The 19,193-nt window shown below is 39.1% G+C and overlaps 2 protein-coding genes across 2 annotated transcripts in view; both read right to left on the reverse strand.

Annotated features, from left to right (window-relative positions):
• Positions 1 to 4,653, reverse strand: part of hbp1 (HMG-box transcription factor 1) — a 13,832-nt gene extending 9,179 nt beyond the window's left edge. Inside the window, exons 1-7 of the mRNA XM_008411828.1 lie at positions 4,568 to 4,653; positions 2,637 to 2,789; positions 2,365 to 2,542; positions 1,918 to 2,038; positions 1,704 to 1,818; positions 1,003 to 1,121; positions 587 to 743 (exon numbers count right to left, since the gene is read on the reverse strand). Coding sequence (XP_008410050.1) covers positions 587 to 743; positions 1,003 to 1,121; positions 1,704 to 1,818; positions 1,918 to 2,038; positions 2,365 to 2,542; positions 2,637 to 2,709 — 763 coding nt within the window. The 5' untranslated portion in view covers positions 2,710 to 2,789; positions 4,568 to 4,653. The remainder of the gene's footprint in view (positions 1 to 586; positions 744 to 1,002; positions 1,122 to 1,703; positions 1,819 to 1,917; positions 2,039 to 2,364; positions 2,543 to 2,636; positions 2,790 to 4,567) is intronic.
• A 1,629-nt stretch (positions 4,654 to 6,282) lies between these two features.
• Positions 6,283 to 17,018, reverse strand: prkar2b (protein kinase cAMP-dependent type II regulatory subunit beta). The gene is made up of 11 exons (XM_008411829.2): positions 16,305 to 17,018; positions 14,271 to 14,306; positions 12,979 to 13,031; positions 12,753 to 12,836; positions 12,488 to 12,594; positions 12,238 to 12,391; positions 10,437 to 10,538; positions 10,283 to 10,357; positions 10,116 to 10,184; positions 9,833 to 9,971; positions 6,283 to 8,718 (listed from the first exon to the last, which is right to left on the reverse strand). Exons 1-11 carry the CDS (start codon positions 16,573 to 16,575, stop codon positions 8,585 to 8,587), a joined length of 1,224 nt encoding a protein of 407 aa, XP_008410051.1. The 5' UTR covers positions 16,576 to 17,018; the 3' UTR covers positions 6,283 to 8,584.
• Positions 17,019 to 19,193: the final 2,175 nt, after the last annotated feature.

The raw sequence follows: 19,193 nt of genomic DNA on the forward strand, positions 1-19,193 counted from the left end.
TGAGTCATCACTCTTTGTAAAATCTACAGTCTGAGTCATTACTTCTTGTAAAATGTACAGCCTAAGCGTCATCACTGTAAAATCTACAGCTTATGAGTCATCACTCCTTGTAAAATCTATAACCTAAGCATCATCACTCTGTAAAACAGCTCAAGGTCGATCAGACTAGATGCAGAGATTTTCTGTGAAATGTCTTTCCACTCATTTTCAAATAGATTTAAATTTAGGCCTTGACTAGGCCAGTAAAACAGATGAATGTGCTGCAATCTAAACTAGAGATGCAAAATGGTAGAATACTGAAATGGCAGCATTGATTTTGGTAAAAAAAAAAAAATAAATAAATAAATAAATAAATAAATAAATAAATAAATAAATAAATAAATAAATAAATAAATAAATAATAAAAAATAAGCTCCTTCATGTTGATCCCATAAAATCCTAATAAAATACACAGAAGTTTGCATTTGTAGTGTGATAAAATGCAAAACTGTTTAAGGGCCCATTAATACACAATGTGGAAAAGACTGAAATGCTAATTCATTTTTATTATTGGCTATCAAATACTGTAGAAAATGTTCAACGGTACCTTTGTTCTTGACAAAAAACGGGTGATCCAATCTGCACTCGGCTGTGAGGAGACCTTTTTCTGGGGAGCCGGGGTCAAAGGTTAGCTTGAGAGCAGTTTGGCCGAAGGATACTGTATCTTCATGGTTTACGAGTTTAAGCCCATCTGTACCAAATCTCTGAAAATGAAGGAAATAGCCAATAAGAGAGTTATTTACCAGCAGAATGAGCAAACTGGTGTAGAAACAACTTGGCGTCGTGTTTCCTGAATCATGTGTTCCTGTTTAATGTCAAGGGATTATCAACGCAAATCATTTTGGTTTCATTTACTGAACTACTGCATTTTTCCTAGGCAACTTGTCTGCCATCTTGTGGCCAGTCCAGGGAAAGTTAGAAAATTCAGAAACGTCTCAATCCTTGAGGTGTGCACTGCCTTACTTTGGTTGAGAATGAGGACTGTGACATGTTTTCATCGTCAGAGTCATCATCTGAATCCCCCAGCTCATCAGCTTCTTGCCATTCCACGTTCGGACCTCGGTGGAAGCGCAGGCGGGTTCCTGAATCATCAGCACAAGGTAACCAGATGAAAAGACCACAGCAAACAGAATCCATGTAAATAGATGCAGTACTGATGTTTGAACACTAGAGGTTGGAGAGGCTTAACAAATCTACTTCTTCCAAAAATACTCCAGTCAGAGTGTGGAGTAAAACTTTGCCTAATCAGTGCTGCTTGGCCATAAAGAGTCTTACTCAAACCTAACGAGGCATTTTTTTCAAATAAAATGACTTGTTTCAGTTGATGTTTTAGTTTCATATGATTTTATTGTGTGAATAAATATGAGTTTATTGCTTTCCACTCTCTCTAGAAGGAAAAGCACAGATTTATTTCACAAATTCAAAATTCCAACTTGATTCGTATTTGAATGCTGTATTTTTTTAGATTATTTTTGAAAACCAACCATAACGCCCATTCATACGTTTTCTACCTCTCCCAAATAATTTGCGTTGATTTATCACATCAAGTCCCAGTAAAATACATTACAGCTTGCTGCTGCAAAACGATAAAATGCTAAAACGTAAGTTGAGGAAGTATGAGTACTTTTGTAAGGCGTTGCAAACATGCGTGCAAATGCATTCACCTTTTAGGAAGCAGTGCCAGGCTGTGGACGGCCAGGAATGAGACCACGCCATGTCTTCGTCATCAGAAAATGACGAGGACATGGAGAAAACCCCGGACTCTGATTCACTGCTGGCCTGTCGTGGGTAAGCAGGGTCATTCTCAAATAATTAGGAATAAATAAACAGTGTAGATATTAAGGGATTTGCAGGAAATCATTTGTGCGGAGAGGTTACCCTGACGCGTCTGCGCTCCCTGAGGTGGCCTCTGGAAGGGCTGGGCGCGCTGCTGGCTAACGGAGGCCGGGCATAGGAATGTAAACTGTTACTGTTGCCAAAGATGTGAACTGGAGATGATCTGGAATTGATATTGAGATAAATGTAAATGTTTTTCATGCTTAATATACAGTGTCATTTTTTTTGGTTTTGTTTTTGTTTACACAATACCAAAACTACACAGACTGTGTAAGTGACACTATAGCTTTAAAGTGAAACATTAATTTGAAAAAAGAACAGAAGTGCTCAGATACAAAAACTCCTCAAAAGTACTCTGCAAACCTGCCAGTCCTGCTTTCTAAAAACTCCCCTGTGGGTGTACTGGAGTATCATTCATTATTAGTGTATCAGCAGGCTTGAGTCACCTAAGTGGATCTGATTTTCAAGTTAGAGCAAATTTATCTGAACCTCTTGTGTGGCACATCCTTCAGCAGCGGGCTCTGGGGACTGGTGGCGATGTTGGCTAACTCGGCAAGCCAGTTGGTGTTAGGGGAGCAGCCGAGCTCCTGGTGGGACACGGCTCCGACCTGAAATAAGCCCTGAGACCTCTGGTCTTCCTCCACCTCCTGCAGTTCAGGCATGTCGTCTGAAGAAAAGATTACAATGAGATTCAGCCCAAATACGGCAGGAAAGGGGAGGAGGAGAGGAATAAATGTAATCTTGCTGTTTCAGCATTTCACCGTATTCCATGTGGCAACCAGGTGAGGAAGGCAGGTCCTCGTTACACTTGAGTGGATCAAACGACTCGTCCATTCTTGTGCGAGTCGTTTCCTCTTGTTTTCCAGCAAAGATTGTGAAGGAACTTACTTAGCTTCCATGTTTAGCAACATCAGCTGGTTGGGATTAAAAAAGAGAGAGAAATAACAAGCACTTAATTAAAGTCGATAAAGCGATGCAATCAGCTGGATTTCTGCTGGTAAATGTTTTTGTTTTTTTAATAATTGCCATGAAGTAATCAACTGAATCTATGTATTTCATTTATAATATGGATTGAAATAGAATGTACTGGATCTGAATCCTAATAAATGACAGGGATTCTTTGGACTAAACTGGGTCTATTGAAACTGGCTGGTCACTGGAATCAGACGATTTTCAAATTAACTGCTAATTAACTACTAGCTTGGAAACTCAAAAATCTAATTTTCAACACCAATGAAGTGGCATTAAGATGAAGTAAAAAGGTAGTATAGACATTTTCTATGACATGTCAAGACATGTCTGTGTTTCATTCAGCCACTGAGAGCGAGACTTATCAGCAAATAACAGGAAAGCTTTACATAGAACAGCTTTCGACCTCCTTGAACCAGATTTGGAAATGTTCCGAACTTTGAGACATCTAAAAATGATACGTTGAGGAATCCTCAAGGAAATGCATGTTAAACTCTGCTGCTTCAGTGAGACTAACCACACTAATCATGCTCATAGCTGATATTACAGTGTAATGTTTGTGTGAAATGTCAATTATGCCGCTATTCAGGATATGTTATAAAAACACAATTAAAATCCTGCTTGCTGGGTTTTAATTTGGTCAAATACAACACAATCAAAGTCTGAATGATTACACCCAACTCTGTTTGAAATGTTTCTGAATTTATACATTTTACACATCAAGATGTCAACGACATGTTGAAAAACTGCTCCAGACTGTCTGAAAGCCACGAATGTCATTTCAATCAAGGAACGTGTGGGCAGTCTTTAGGGAATCCTTTGTCTCTGTGATTGGTCATGTGACCCGCTGCGTGGAGGCCTTGTTTATAAACTTAGAGGGGGTTGGCGCATGCGCATCAGAGCTCATTCATTCATGACTACGCAGCTGAAGAGTTAAATAACAGAAAATCGTCTTAAAAACGGTTTAACGAAACTTTGAAACTCGAAAGCAGAGCAAGGAAACTGCTACTGACGACAACACGAGTTGTTTTATAAATTCAAATAAATAATTAGGCCTTCTCCATTAGCGCTGCAGCAAAAGCAAAACCGTCTTTATTACAAAGGAAGCTGCTTACGCCAAAAATGAATCAGCTCGCAAAAGCAGCACAGGACGAGCGCAGAGGAAAAACCCAGACTTCGCTTTCATGAACGCGGATTCATTGATAGCAGATTGCTAAATAAACGCTTTGGGCGCATTAAAATGTTGAAAACGACGAGGTTACCGAGAGGCCTCTGGAGTCCTCTTTACATGAAGGCAGAAATAAAGCACATCCACTGAGACCCTGAAGCCTGTCGGGTCTAACACAGTAAACAAAAGAATGTCAACAAGTTGAGACATGACGCAACCTCTGCTGCGGTCAAAATGAATGACACAAAAACATCGACTAAAACCCAAAACACACTTTTACTCGGCTAATGCGAACTTCTTGTCAATTCAATCGTTTGCTTTATTTCACAAAGCATCTGTCGGATGGGGTTCTTATCAGCAACACAGCGAGCGTCACAACGAAAAAAAAAAAAAAAATAGTCGATCTCAAGCTATCATTTACCGTCAAATAAAGCCGTGACAACCCAACCGAAACACTGTATCAAGGCTGCGAAAACGTAGGTGGCATAAAACTCAGGTCAAAACTTAGTTTGAACCGTTATTTCTTCGAAAATAAGTACTCAACTTCCCACTTACCATTTCTTTCTATCGCCATCAAGAAACTCTGTGGCTTTCAGTCGAGGGGTGGGAACGAGGGCTTCCAGAGGACGCCTCCTATTGGCCTTTGAGAGTATCAGTATCATGAAAGAGGCCATTCTATTGGCTGATACAACTGTGCAGCGCAAAGAAGGCGGAGCTGAGATTGTTGATCATTTTCTGATTGGCTGAAAGTATATGCTTGTTACTGCCCAGTAACAGCTGATTGGCAATAACATGAACAATACACGGGTAGTTTTTCACTACAATGCTGCGCATTACAATTTTCCACTACAGTGCGATGGTATGTTCCTACAGGCGATTTTTTTGTTGTTGTTGCAAGATCTAGCAAATGAAAGTGAATTTCAATACATCAGAATATAATTTTTGTGCATTTTTTTGTACAATTATATTTCCTTTCCATTCTATTTTAGCAATTCAATTCAAAACATGAAACTCAAGAGTCAATGCACAGAGACTTAAGTGTTTATTTCTGTTCATTTAGATTATCATGGATTATAGGTCATGAAGGCAGTGTTAGTAGTACGTATTGGTGCTTTTTTTTTGGAAGAGTGGGCAGCTTCTGCTGAAGAAGAACATTTTCATCTGCAAAAAAGCTTGACAGCAGAAGAAAGGTTAAAGCTCCATAAGATCTCCTGCTAAATGACTGCACTAAAGAACACAGTCAACTAAAACTAGCAGATGAAATGGTTACCAAAATCTTCTCTAATTGTAAAAACTTCATACTTGTTTTCTGTTCCTCCCGACTCCGGTGCTTTGATTTCCAAATGAGATTCAGACTTTACTTTCTTCCGAATAGCGGACATTTGGACCACTGAGTATAAGTGAGCTGTATGTCGTACAGCAATAGTCCAGGTTTTTTTCTTCTTTTTATGTAGGATGATTCAGATGCTGTGTCTTTCCCCAATCCACACCTCAGACTCTGTCACACTTTTTTTCTTCCACTCAACTTTCCATTCTTATCTTTAGCCGTAGCAATCGTTGTTAGCAACAACATTTTGCACTTTGAATTTTTAATGAAAGTGACCAATGCCTATCTTCCACATGAGTGTAGGTCATAACACTATTAAAAAGCTATTGGTATTTATGTAAATAAAATTTCAGATTTTTACTGCAGGCAAATCTAAAAGAAATTAAAAAATGAAATACATTCCCTCTGAGTGTGATAAATCTGTATGTGTCACTTTCTGAACTGATTTACTGGAATAAATAAAATTTTTCATGATATTCTATTACTGAGATGTACCAGTGCTTTAATCTATTTAAACTGTATTTAAGTCTTTTATTCATTTTTATTTTACCACAAAATATACTCTGTGTTAAGTAGTTAAAAAAATAATTTCAACTTTATAATCTTCAAGCACATTTGAAGCTAACAAATCATTGGCCTGACTGCAAGTATATTGAAGTACTAATTCCTGTATGTTAATTTCTCAGATGAGTCATATCAGAATGACTCATGCTTGACACAGTCATTAATATTAAGGATAAGATAGATTTAAATAAACAAATACGACCTTTTTTTATCTTGCTGAACTGAAAACTTTTGCATTTTACATTTAGAAATGTTTTATTTTTTGTCTATGTTTAAAACCACAGGAACAACAAGGGTGACCCACGCCCCAGAAACACCAGTGTTGAGATGACATAGGCCCTGAATTTATGGGTAACAACAAATAATCTGGTGTCACACAGAAATATAAAATGTTCTTTAATGACATGAAAAGTGAGACATGTAATTGTTTTGTTTTGTTGGGTTTCTTTTCTGGCTAATGTTGTGGTCTTGCCTTAAAAAATAAAAGTGCTACTAAAAGGGTTGGAGATCAACATTTTAAAATGTAAACTCAGCTGCAGACGAAAAAAAAACCCAGAAGAACATTGTTACAGAAAACAAAAGAAAAAACAAGAGAGATTAGTTGGGGAAGAAAATGACCCCTTTTTGATTCCTGTTCGGCAGGTTTATGCAAAAATTGTCATTGGCAGAGGTAGACAGCAATAATGTATATTTTACCTACACCAAAAAAATATGGGCTAAATCTCACATTAAAACACAGCAAAGGAAACTGTCTCAAGACACTGCCTACAATGACTACGATCCAGTGGAGAAATGTCTGAAATGAAAAGTGGGCCTACACCGTATAATAACACTCAGTTTCAAAATAGTACAGCAATGTGTTGTATATTCTTACAAAACTATCAGCTATCTCTCCCTCTGACATCGGCTTCCTTGTAAAAGCAGAGAATTTCGGCAAAGAGCCACTAACACTTATGAAGAATAGAATACTGTTTATCAGATCAAAGAGTTATAATCTGCTGATAAACAAAGATGTACTTGAGTATAAATGTGAACTCAGTGTGAAAGATTTAGAAATGCAGCACGGTGAGAAGGTATTCACCTCCTTCACACATTTCTTCTTCTGTTGCTTTCTTTTTTTATCACGCCTAAATGTTTCAGATTAACAAATCTTAAAATAGGCCAGAGATACCGTGAGTAAAATGCAAATGGCAGATTTCAAATGATGTGTTTACGAAAAAAGAAAAAAAAAACTGTCAAAAAATGACATGGCTTCATGGGAAAAAGTAATTCCCCCATAAACCCTAATAAACTGCTTGTTCCGCCCTTTGGGACAACCGCTGCTGTCACACCATTTCTGTAGTACAATTTTGGTTGGCTTTTGCAGAGTCCTTTTAATTTAACCACATTAAAAGGTTTCGCAGAATTCACGTTTCCATTGAGAAAGGGATGCAATCTTGGTTTTAAAGAAGCAAAGCGAACCCCAGAGCATCACACTTCTGACACCATGTTTGATCTTTCCAAAATGCTGTGCCAGTTTTATGTCACATCTAACAGAACACACACCCTCCAAATTGTCCTGCTCTCCTCTCACCAGTCCATAAAACATTTTCCCGAAAGTCTTAGGCTTCATTAAGATACTTTTGGCAAATGAGAGACGGGGCTTTGGCCTTGGAAACCTTCAAGGATGACATTTTTGCCCTGTCTCTTTCTTATGGTTGAGTGATGAACATTGAAATTAACTGAGGGAAGAGAGGCATCAGTTAAGGGCTGGAGGAAAATCTCAATGCAGTTTTAGAGCAATTTTGGTAGACATGTTGAAAGTTCCCAATTGTTCAAAGTTTTCTCTGTTTGTGTGCTAAGCCTGATGTCTCATCAGACACGATTTCTTGTGACTTTCTAACCTCTGGTAGTAGTAAAGTCACAGTTAGGTACTTTCAAAGAAAACCTGGTTAATTATAGCTAATGCAGGCATAACAAGGGAAGCAGTTACTTTTTTATTTGAGTAGTTAGCTTGGAGAGGTTTTTCTCTAAGTAAATAAAATCGCCATTTGAAAACTGCAATTTGGATTCACTCAGGCTATCGTTGCACGATATAAAAATTTGCTTCAATATCTAAAACATTTGCGTCCGACGAAAAGAAGCAAAATAAGCAGAAGTCCATAAGGAGGCAAATACTTTTTCGTGCCATTGTAGTTCATGTGGACTTCTACTGCGAAAGGTAGTGCGCCAAAATTGCTCATGATTATCCAAACACAAATCAGCTTTGGCGTCAATTTACGACTGGTAAAATTTAGAAATTTACAAGCAATAATACACTTTTAAAAAATTTTTTTATGAGAATACCGTTGTCAAAATAAAAATGGGGGTGAGGCATAACAAAGTGTTTTGGTTTTCAAAAAAAGTCAAGCACTTGACACTGACAAGTAAAATGCACACATATTCTTTACACACATATTCATTACATTAGTCATGATTAACGTAATAAAACAGGCTTTAAGCAACTTCCCAGGTTGCGACTTTCTGTCGTACGCTCTACTAACGCGGGCCATATCTTAGTCTTAATTGTAAGACACTCAAATGTGGTGTAGTGGATATTCACATTTCTTCTTCTGTTTTGAATAGTGTTGTGGAAAACATCCACAGTGAGATTTTTTTTTGTTTTGTTTCTGCCATCTCCTTCATGGTTCATTGGAGTCGCTTTATGCACTCTGTTGCTCAATCTCAGCGCTACTTCCAAACAAGGCCACCAGCTGCTCCTCGTAATTAGCGATATTCCTCTTCATGATGTCCATGCAAGGGCCGAGGAGTCTCTCAAACGCTTTCACGTCCAGGACTTTGAAAAAAAAGACAAAAAGACAGCTTTGATTTTTATGGGAATTATAGAAGGTCATGTAAAACATTACGTCTTTATGTTGAGTAAATTTCAAAGATTTTTTATTTTTTATTGTTGTAAAGGCAAATGCAAAATGCTAATTAAGCACTGCCTATTTAGAGAAGATGAGAAAATAAAGTTCATTTTGATTAATTACTCACAGAACACATAGCAAAAATTCATGCTCCTTCCACTTACATTTGTACTTCAATAAATTTTGTAGGATAAACCAATGCATGGTAGTGCATTTGTTTAGTGGAAAAATAATGACACATGTTTTTTTTATTAATACAAATCCAGCCCTTTCCCTTTACTAGAATCAGAGCATCTAAAGTCAACTTTAAATTCAAATTCAGAAATACTTTATACACTAATACACTATTAAAACGTGTCTATTTAAGTTAAATTTAATGTCTCTACCAAAGACATTAATTTTGTCTTTGGTAGAGACATGAAAAGCTGATCAGTTAATAAAAAATTAGTGGATGGTTTTGGGTGGAGGTTCACTGTGCAACAAGACAAGGTCCCCCAAACCTTTAGCCAATGGAATGGTTTAAATCAAAGTCTAATTAGAATGGCCTAGTCAAAGTTCAGACCTAAATCTAGTTAATAATCTGTGGAAAGACTTGAAAAATTGTTTTTCAGACAAGCTGATGGAAACAAATCTCAACAGATCTGCAGTGAAAGGCAGTTCCACAAAATATTCATTCACTCAGGAGGGGAAAACATTTTCATGCCACACTTTATGGATTCAATTTTCAAAAAGTATTTTCCTTTTACTTATTAATTATGGAGTGATTTGTGTTGGTTTTGCTTATAAAACCAGAATAAGATACAGAACTTTTTGGTTGCGATGTTAGAACATGTATTTTAAAAAATGAACTTCCACAAGTAACTGTGGCTGCAGCCATCCGTGTTGTTGGTGTCTGAGTGTTCTTAGCAACAGCTCCTGTCTTATGAGTAATTCTGCACAAACACTCTTCTGCGATGTTTTAAAAAGACATAGCAGCAGAGTGAGTATGAATGGCTGCCTCGACCCCTAACACAGCACATCAAAGAAGTGTACAAAATGTACCCAAGCATTTGACACTCCCCACAGCATATGCCGATGCAGCTCTGGGCTTGTTTGTGACAAGAGCCAACTCCCCAAAATACTGGCCCCTCGTGCACGTGGCAATATCGACCTCCTCCTCCTCCTCCTCGTCTTTTTTTGTCTTGTGAGAAACAAAAGGCACAAGGATAAGAAAGCAGAACCGAAAAACACGCTTTCCAGCACACGCTTTTTGAGCTTACGCTCCGAGTTGTGAGGTTGAAAAGCAAAGTGGACACGGAAATTGTTTCAAAACGTCCAAAATTACCCGGCTTCTCTTCATGGTGATCCTAACTTGGCCGCTCTCGACGATGTAAAAGCAATCCGCTAAGTCACCCTGTTGCAACACAGCAATGCAGGTAAGCAGACTCAGACTTTGCAAGTGAAAAACGGAGGACAAAGTCACTAAAAACACTCGACGCGGAGACGAATTACCTGAGCAATGATTTGCTGTGAGTCATTGTACACCCTGGTGGATAGCACGTCTACTACCTTCATTCTCTCCGACACCTGAAAAGACATCAGGCTGTCAACACTTTCACCGCGAGTCCGCGGCGCCCTTTGTTTGACGCTGTGGTGCAAAGCTGACCTCTAAAGATGTGAGTAGGGGGAGAGTTTCAATGAACGCTTCGTACATCTTCCTCTTCTTGGCGTTGTTCTTCACTATGATCCTCCGGAATGTAAGACGATCCTGAAACAAAGTTTGAAATAAAACAACCTTTTATTCATGTCTACAGACAAAGGTGTTGTTTTCTTTTTTTGTTTGTTTGTATTTAAAAATGTATTTTTTTTTTTTTACATTTGTTAAAATTGTCACAGTGACCTGACAAGAACAGATTTTWAAAAAAAAACTAACTTCTCTGGCTCCTCCCAGAGATCCAGCTGCTAAATGTTGAAATACACTGTTCCCTGTTAGAAACAACCAATCAGAGCTAGGAGGAAGGTCTTGACACCGTCAATCATGCTCATGTATGTGCTGCTCCCACTGTTCCCCCATTCAGCTTGCACAGTTGTTGAAGCTGAAGACTGCCAGCGTGCTGCAACTGTGCTAGCGTCGGAGAAACAACCCAACGATACAGAAAAACTAACAATTTCTTGAGTCCTCAGCACGGTTTGCTGTGGAGGGAGGAACCTGCAGGGTGTGCACCTTCACGTATAAGTGAGTATAAACAACAGACAGAAGGATGGAATATGTGAAAATGAAACTATGACAATAAAAGGATTTAAATAACTTGTAAAATACACATCAACTGTTGACCCATTGGTTAGCTTGAAAACAAAATTGTAAAAGTAGAATTGCAGAAACACTTAAACACATTGTTTGTGGCTGGTGGACAATCAGCTTGACTGGCAAGTCTCCAAATCAAATTGTGCCAAGGGCCCAGAACAGCCTGTCATTTCATGAGATAAATGTATCATTACACTTCTTATTATTACAACTCCAGACTTTTCTGCTGATTTTTCAGACACCAACTCTTATGAAACCACAATATGCATTAGGTGTGAAAATGAGCTTGTTATTTTTTTATTTCTTTTTTTTTTTTTGCAATAAAAGCATTTATTCAAATAGTAAAAAGAAACAAGGCACACAAACGTTCCTCCTGCTTGTGCCATCTGTCCGCAATACAGTCCCAGTGGTTAAACGTGTCAAATATTGCTCAAAGAATAAGGTGTCGATTGAACTACAATGTAGGAAGCATCATCAGCTGCAGAGGGCGCCCTCCTCTAGCCGAGACTCGCCGTGACAGGCTCGAGATCCACACGCCTTAATAAAGAGGTAATTACTAGTGAACGTCAGACGCCAAATAACATGTCCACTGTAATGTTCCGTTAGCTCAGAGACTCTCTGGCACCACTTGCTCATCCCCAGACAAAGCTGGCTGCGTCGTGAAGAAAGCAGCTCCTGCTCGTCCACAGCTTTAAGCTGCACACTCTAAGACTCTTGGGTCAGCAGAGGGTTCAGCACCAACGTCCCTCGTCTCCCGTAGATGACATAACAGAGCCGCTAGCTGCTCTTTACGGACACAGACCTTGCTGAGTCATGAATAAGTGGGATGTTTCCCTTGCAACAAACAGGAACAGGATTTAGCAAACAGGAACAGTTTGGCTAATGCTAACTATAACCTACGTCAAAAAAAAAAAAAGTTTCTGATTTCATTTCAAACAGTGTGAAAGAAACAGCGACTGCGTCAGTTAACGCTTCAACTGTACGTTGTGTTACCCAATCTTGACTGTGCCATTTCCATCTGTAGCACCACGCTGCAGCGCAACCACAAACAGCCTGGGTGTTTATTTAAACTGTGCCAGCTGACCTCACAGCGTGTGTCATTAAAACCTGAGCAAGCAGCAGCCAGCTGTGCTCCTGCACGGGTGCGTAATGTTTTACTCACCAGGCACCAAAGGGCTCCAGGCGAGGTTGCAATTATGGTGGCCGCCCTGGGGGTGTTGTACATCAGCGCCAGTTCTCCGAAGCTGCCCTTGTTGTCGTAGGAGCCCACCAGCTTCTCCGCGCCCTCAATCTTCACGAAAATGTTGAACGTCCCACTGACCGAAAGCAAAACCACGGAATAAACGATTAAAAATATATATAGAGAGAGAGACAGACACAATTAGTCGTTTAAAAGTAAGTGCGTGTAGCACCTTTCGATGACGTAGAAGTTGTCCCCGTCATCGTCTTGATCAATGATGTGCTCTCCCACCGTGCAGAACTTTTCAAACATGGCGTCCAAAACCTGAGACATCTGCTCCTGAGAAGGAGAGAAACATAAAGCTGTTTCAATTTCTTTGTGTTTGAACATTTTTTTTTTTTTTATATATTTCAATTTAAACAGCTGACCACCGGTTGAATTGATGCAGGGAGGAAAAACAAGCATCGTAAACCTGCTGGACCAGGTCATGTACTCACTGGATCTAAGTTCTTGAACAGAAGAATGTCTCTGCAAGCTTCCTGTAGTCTCTGCCTCTGCTCGTCGGTTTTGGGATGGGTAACCTGCGAGGCGAAACGCGTTTCATGTGGGACTGCCTTACAGTGGACGATGGTTACATAAAGAAATCACATTCTTCACCAAAATGTCTTCCGATTCTAAGAGAAATGCTACATCTGTATGATTGTTGTGTGGACTGGAGTTTACCCTTGGCTCTTTATCGTCTTCATCTTCGTCAGGGTTGAACGCCTCTGCACACACTGTATCAACAAAGAAAATATTGTCACATCTATGCTGTGCTTTGTCGACCTCAAAGCACATATTACTATATTACAAGCTGCATTTAATCATATTTGCACAGAACCCTGCAGACAGTAAAGACAAACAGCTTTGTTCCTTGTCTTGTTGTCAKGCCTCTGAATGCAATACAGTAGCTTCTAGAGGTATTCACAGCCCTTCAGTGTTTTCAGATTKTGTCCCATTACACCCATAAGCATCACWGTTTTTTKTTTTGTTTTTTGTTTTGCAGACCAATACAAAGGAGTGTATAATAATGAAGTGTAAAKGAAATTATGTATGATTTTCATCCCTTTCTACAAACAGAAAGCAATGCATACATCTGTCATAAGCCAAATGAGTCAAATTTAGTCGCGTCACCTTTGCAGATGTCTCAACCCACTTTGCAAATCTAAAGACTTACTCTTTTTACGCAAAACATCTCACATTGAATCAGATTAGATAGAGAGCATTTGTGGGCTAGTCTTGTTGGATTTAGGTCTGGACTTTGGCTGGGCCGTTTCAACACATTAATGCAAACCCATAAAAATAAACGACAAAAAAAAAAAACTGAATGTTCCCAAAGAGCCCATTTATTTATGAAACTTTACAACTAATTGAAACACATTATGTARCTTAATTACAAATGGATGTTTGAAAGCCATTATTTACATTGAGGATTGTGTTTGTGCTATGTTTCAAACAGAATTAAACAGCAACATTTTGTTTAAAACGCTCTTTTACAGTCCTGTGATAAAACTTTCAACTTTCAGGATAAGGAATTAATTAAATCGKTTTTTTTAGGTCCATTTGCTCATGGTTTTCATTTCTATAYTCAACGTTAGCCGACCCGAAATGCTCATGGCTTAACAAAGTACAACTGGAACGCTTCGTATCAGCAAAACTGCAGCCATCTTTCCACCAGAGCCACAACCTTTCCCCACTATTGCGAGCGAGAGATAATTATAAGCATCACTTGTCCTGATTTCCTCACCCACGTCACTCACTGACATAATAAACCAGGTTCAAGACAGAGCAGCTTCGCAGCCTCTTACAAATCAACCTTATTGTAATAAGAGGGAGGCGATGACAAAAGACAGATGGCAAAAAAAAAAAAAAGATTTTCATTTGTCGGAGAAGCTGCCCATTCTCCGAGAAATGACACAGACCAGAGCCACAGGATGTTAATAACTAACTTAAGCAAGCGGCAAACTGTAACTCACCCGATGCTCTTCTGATGAATCTGTTTATCACTGGCGCTGTAAACAATGAAAAGCCACATGTTCAGTTCCAACATAAGCTGAATTGCTCTGAAAGCTGTTATTGAAAAGAGGTTTAGGTGGCTGTGATTTCACAGCTAATACCCCCCCGGTGGAGCCTAACTCATTAAGGGATCCATATTCATCACGGTGAAACCTGAATGAGGACAGCTGCTTTGAAGTGGATTTAGGTCTTTGAATCATTTCAATGAGAGGGTGAAAAAGAAAAAGAGCATTCAAATGTAACAGTGTAAAAGTGCCAAGCTCCTGGAAAATAGATCAGCATGAAATGTATATTAGGAAGTCTCATCTATTGATAGCCTCCCAGTCGTGCAGTGGCCAGGGRAAGCTGGCTGAACGATCATCAAGCGTGACCCAAAAACTCGTCGATTTAACAAATGAACGTGGCGCACCTGCCCACATGTAGGCGCTACAGCCGGTCAGTCGATTAAAGCTGCAACTAAATTGAGCTGTTGCTCCCCAAAATAGCAAATGTTTAAAATTACGAATGTTGATTAGAATTATTTTTTTTTGTTTAGCATTGAAGATTTTAAGCARCTAACACAGTGTTAGTGGAGTTGTGCATTTTTTGCAACGAGTGTAGTTAAATATGTTTTTGTTGCTTGAGCCTAAAGACAMATTTTTTGCAAACTGCATGTTTTTTTGTTTGTTTGTTTTTTATTGATTGTGCCCCTTTTTGAATAACCATCATCTACTCTTGGCACTACCWTCAAATACGAGAATCCCATATTTTAAGAAAGAAAAAAATAAAAGACCTGAAAAAAGGAATCAAAGCAGGTGTTTTGTTTTAGTTTAGAAGTTTTAACATTGCAGCACACGTAAAAGTTTTGAAATTCTACCATGGGGTTTGGTTTTGGTTTAAGTCGCATTTTGTTGGATGTTGAATTGTTTTCAGAATTCCCAGTTGAAAATGCAACGAGAATGTCCTGGGATAGTTGTTTGGAAAAGCAGGCGATATCAGTCATAACTCAGACCCCCAGGTAGTGTAAAATATAATTAAAGCTTCAGGTAAARCATTTGTTAATGACTTTGTGTCCCTAAAARAAAACAAGCCCTCTACAATCTCCATYTAAGAACATTTTCCTTGAGTTTGTGAATTGGATCASATTAAGAGCAGAACACTGTGATGGACTTTTATGACTAAGTCAGCACCAAACCAASAAACAAATTCCTCTTGTTTTCCAACTTGCAACTAGAATGCACTCAACTCAWTTAGTTTTCATCTCTCACTTCTGAGACAAACGGTAATAATTAATAATCATCTTCATTTAGCACCTTTAACCAAACTTTTCTACAACCAAACCCAAGGAGGGAGAAAAATTGTGCTTGTTGGTCGGTGGTTTTATTTGCAAATGCAAGGCCCACAATAAATTCAGCTTAGGGCCCTATTTATGGTGGGACCGGCCCTGCAACCGAMCCTTTTCAGCCCCACCACTCATTTTGATGCTGTCTCTGATGTCTGTTGCTGCTGCTTGCATCTCTGCATAGCCAGATGTTTGAAATACAATCACACTTCAGGACACACACCTTTGCGCATTGCTTAGATCTCGTGTTTTTCCATCTATTTTTCCCCTCTCATTGGCTAATGAGGTTAACTAGGCCTGGTGTATCGTGGCCTGAAAATACTAAAGAGACACCTTCCGAGGCGACAAAAAAAAAAAAAAAACACTGGAAAGATCTCTTCATTCTGCAGCTGTTGCTATCGAAATGCATTCTTAACCCAAATAAAACCCTGATTCAGAGATGCAGCGCTGGGCACGTTTAGCACGTCTCTCAGCCTCTCTGACCATATTTGGCAAATGACAGCGCGGTGGTGGATGCAAGGTGGCGAGCATCTCTGCGCCTTGTTTCTGCCGTCTCCCAGTCGTGCACTCCACCGTGCATGCATATGTCTCGACATGCATYAACATCACCTACATGCACATACGCGCTCGTGTAAAAAAAAATAAAAAATAAAAACAAAACACAGCGGCTTACCTATGAATTCCTCGTCCTCGTCGTCGTCGTCGTCCTCCTCCCCGTTCTCCGAATCGATCTGCATGGCCTCGTCAATGAAATTGACCGCTTTCCCAGATCTCGGGGCCGAATTTTGGTCATTGCCAAAGGAGGCCTCTTTGGTCTCGCTGTCCTTCAGCCGGGTGAAGTACTGTAACGCAAACTCGAGCAGATCCCGGGGCTGATTCCTCAACACTTCCACGGTAAAGCTCTGTAACAGCTCCGTCAGTCCCTCAGGRATTTCTATACTCATTCCTGTTTTCAGTCTTTGGATGTGGACAAAACCGGTTTGCTGCGAATTCTACAAAATATCACACACACAYATAYACACACACACACACACGAAAAAGAGACAAAAACACAGCTCCCTCCTCTCCTCCAAATGGAATTAAGGATAACCGGGTGTATAGTCTGGCCACCCCACAAGTCAGTCAGTCAGTCAGTCAGCGAGCCGTCCACAGCGGATCCTCTCTTTTTCTTGAATGAAAATGGCTGTGGATTTTTGGTCCAAGCATCTTCTGCTGCTTCTGGCAATAGGAAACCCACGCATGTGACCCAGGAATCCATGGTAACCACCTATCCAGGGATTGCGTACATGAGCAGCAGCGGCGCAGAAACTGCAGTCAGTCGCAAAATACAAATTATGGGAAAGAGAAGCCGACGTGYTGTCAGACATGGATTTTCACTGGAGGTCAGATCCTACCGGCAGAACTAGACATCACATCATGCTTATGTTCTTATTTTTTTTTGTGTGTGTGTGTGTGTGTCTCTTTACATCGGTAATTAAGCTGTTATGCTGATTTTAAATATTGTGTAATTGATAATATGGGAGTTGATCAAATGCATCGGTGCTCAAATCTATTGTTTTTCTGTTTTGTTTTACTTTTTATGCCTGCTAACTCTTGTTACTTTAGGGTGAGATTATGAAACCACACCCTCAAAGAATGTGAGGAAAATAAAAGTCATTCGGACTGAAGTTTGCAGTAGTTGTGGGTTTTGTCTAATCCGTGCAGAGTGAAATTATACATACTTGTCCACTCCACCCACATCTGAAAAGTGCTTCTTAACTATGAGCCTTATGATGGATATGAGAACTGTTCTTATCAGAAATGGGTGGACTGGACATGGATTTAACCTGGTTGGTTTCGATGAGAGGACCTATGCTGTCCACAGATGACCACATAAGGGCTGTGGTCAGGGTTGGTAGAACCTACTAAAAAATATGTATCCAAAATATTACATGTACTTAAGCTTGTATGCATTTCTTTTCCCTTTTATGTTAATACACAAAGCCTGCCTTTTGTATTCTGCGTTGAGAAAAATTCAAAGAAATCAGTCAAATCCAAAAATTCTGTGGGCTATTACAGCAGTGGTACATGATCTATATTTGGAGTTTAAGAGCAAACAAGTAAACAATAAAAGCAACTAATGTGCAGGAGGATTAACACAAAATTTTAAATTAGCATGTTGCCCCTAGATGCTAATTATGTAGGGGAAAAAAAATAAGTACAGAGGCAAATCTCGTTATGAAGCCATAGTGCCAGAGAGTTTGGGGACCGTCTCTGGAATCACAGGGGCGGAAAAGCAATAACTACTGCAGGAGMGTTTAGAACATTGTGACTYTGTGGCAGACACTATATTCCAACGACGACTTTTATTATAGAGCAAAAAGCCTGAGTAAACTTTGCTGAAACTATCTAGTAAAAGCATTTTAAGAATCCACTGATTTTAGAGCTTTGATACAGCAAATTAAAATCTGAGGTGTGCACAAATCACACACACAAAACACAAATTCTGACTTGAAGATGGCACTTAATTCTCGGTGATCAAAAGTAGCACAAATGTCCTGTCTTTCTAATTCACAGGGTGATGAGGCGTGTATTCCATTACAAAGAGCTTAATGAAGTAAAAAAATAATAATAATAATAAATATACTACCAAAAAGCTTTTAGTAATATAAGGTGAAGCTGTGACAGTGCAGCTGATATTACAAGTATCAGTTTGCTTTATAAGTGTAGGTTTTCCTCTACACCCCCAGGCTTTACGGGATGCCCCTCCCCTTCTTTGCCCTATATCTGTCACCTTTTATTTAGAAGGCAAGATATTTTCTCACTCTGGCGAAGATTTTCAATTATTTCTGCTCGTCTGCCTGTTAACTTTCTGATCTTTTATAAAAGCTGCTCTGCGTGTCTCTTTTCTAGTAGGATATTTATCATCTATTAAATTTGCTGTGAAAAAGCAGAACAAATGTAGGAATTTTCGATATATGTTGAAGCTGATCAGGACTAGACATAATTACAGCATTAGGGCTGGCTAAATAAATGTGCATTTACATAAGTGAAATCATTTTTTTAAAAGACAATATCTAAAGTATTAAAATGTAGATCGTAAACTATACCATATTTAACAACAAATATTTCAGTGGGAAAGTGTACCAGATCCTGTGTAATGTACAACCCTGCTGAGTTACAGTAATTTGAGTCAACGAGTTTCTGACATAATCCCATCCGTCTTATAGCGCCATCTGCAGGACGTAATATTATACTACAACGTGTTTTCCCTTCACAGAGTGCGATAACGTCTACAGTGTGAGAGAAAGTTAATATTTTCCAAAATAATAAAMATATGACTAAGTTGTTGCCAATTTTAATCAAATTGCTTTAAGGCATACAGAAGGTGAATGCTATGGGGTCAAAAGCTTGTCACTGTATTAAAGGAGCAGTATCTGATTTCCAGCCACGTTGTGCTATAAAATGGCATTACCAAGTTAAGTARCTATGCATGTTGCCTCCATTTGTYGTAAAAATGCAGTATATCAAATATGATTTTAAAGAAACTTGACTGTGTAATTTAATGCCTTGAAATTGGGCC

This window comes from Poecilia reticulata, linkage group LG6, assembly GCF_000633615.1.
Source record: "Poecilia reticulata strain Guanapo linkage group LG6, Guppy_female_1.0+MT, whole genome shotgun sequence".
Taxonomy (NCBI): Eukaryota; Metazoa; Chordata; class Actinopteri; order Cyprinodontiformes; family Poeciliidae; genus Poecilia; species Poecilia reticulata.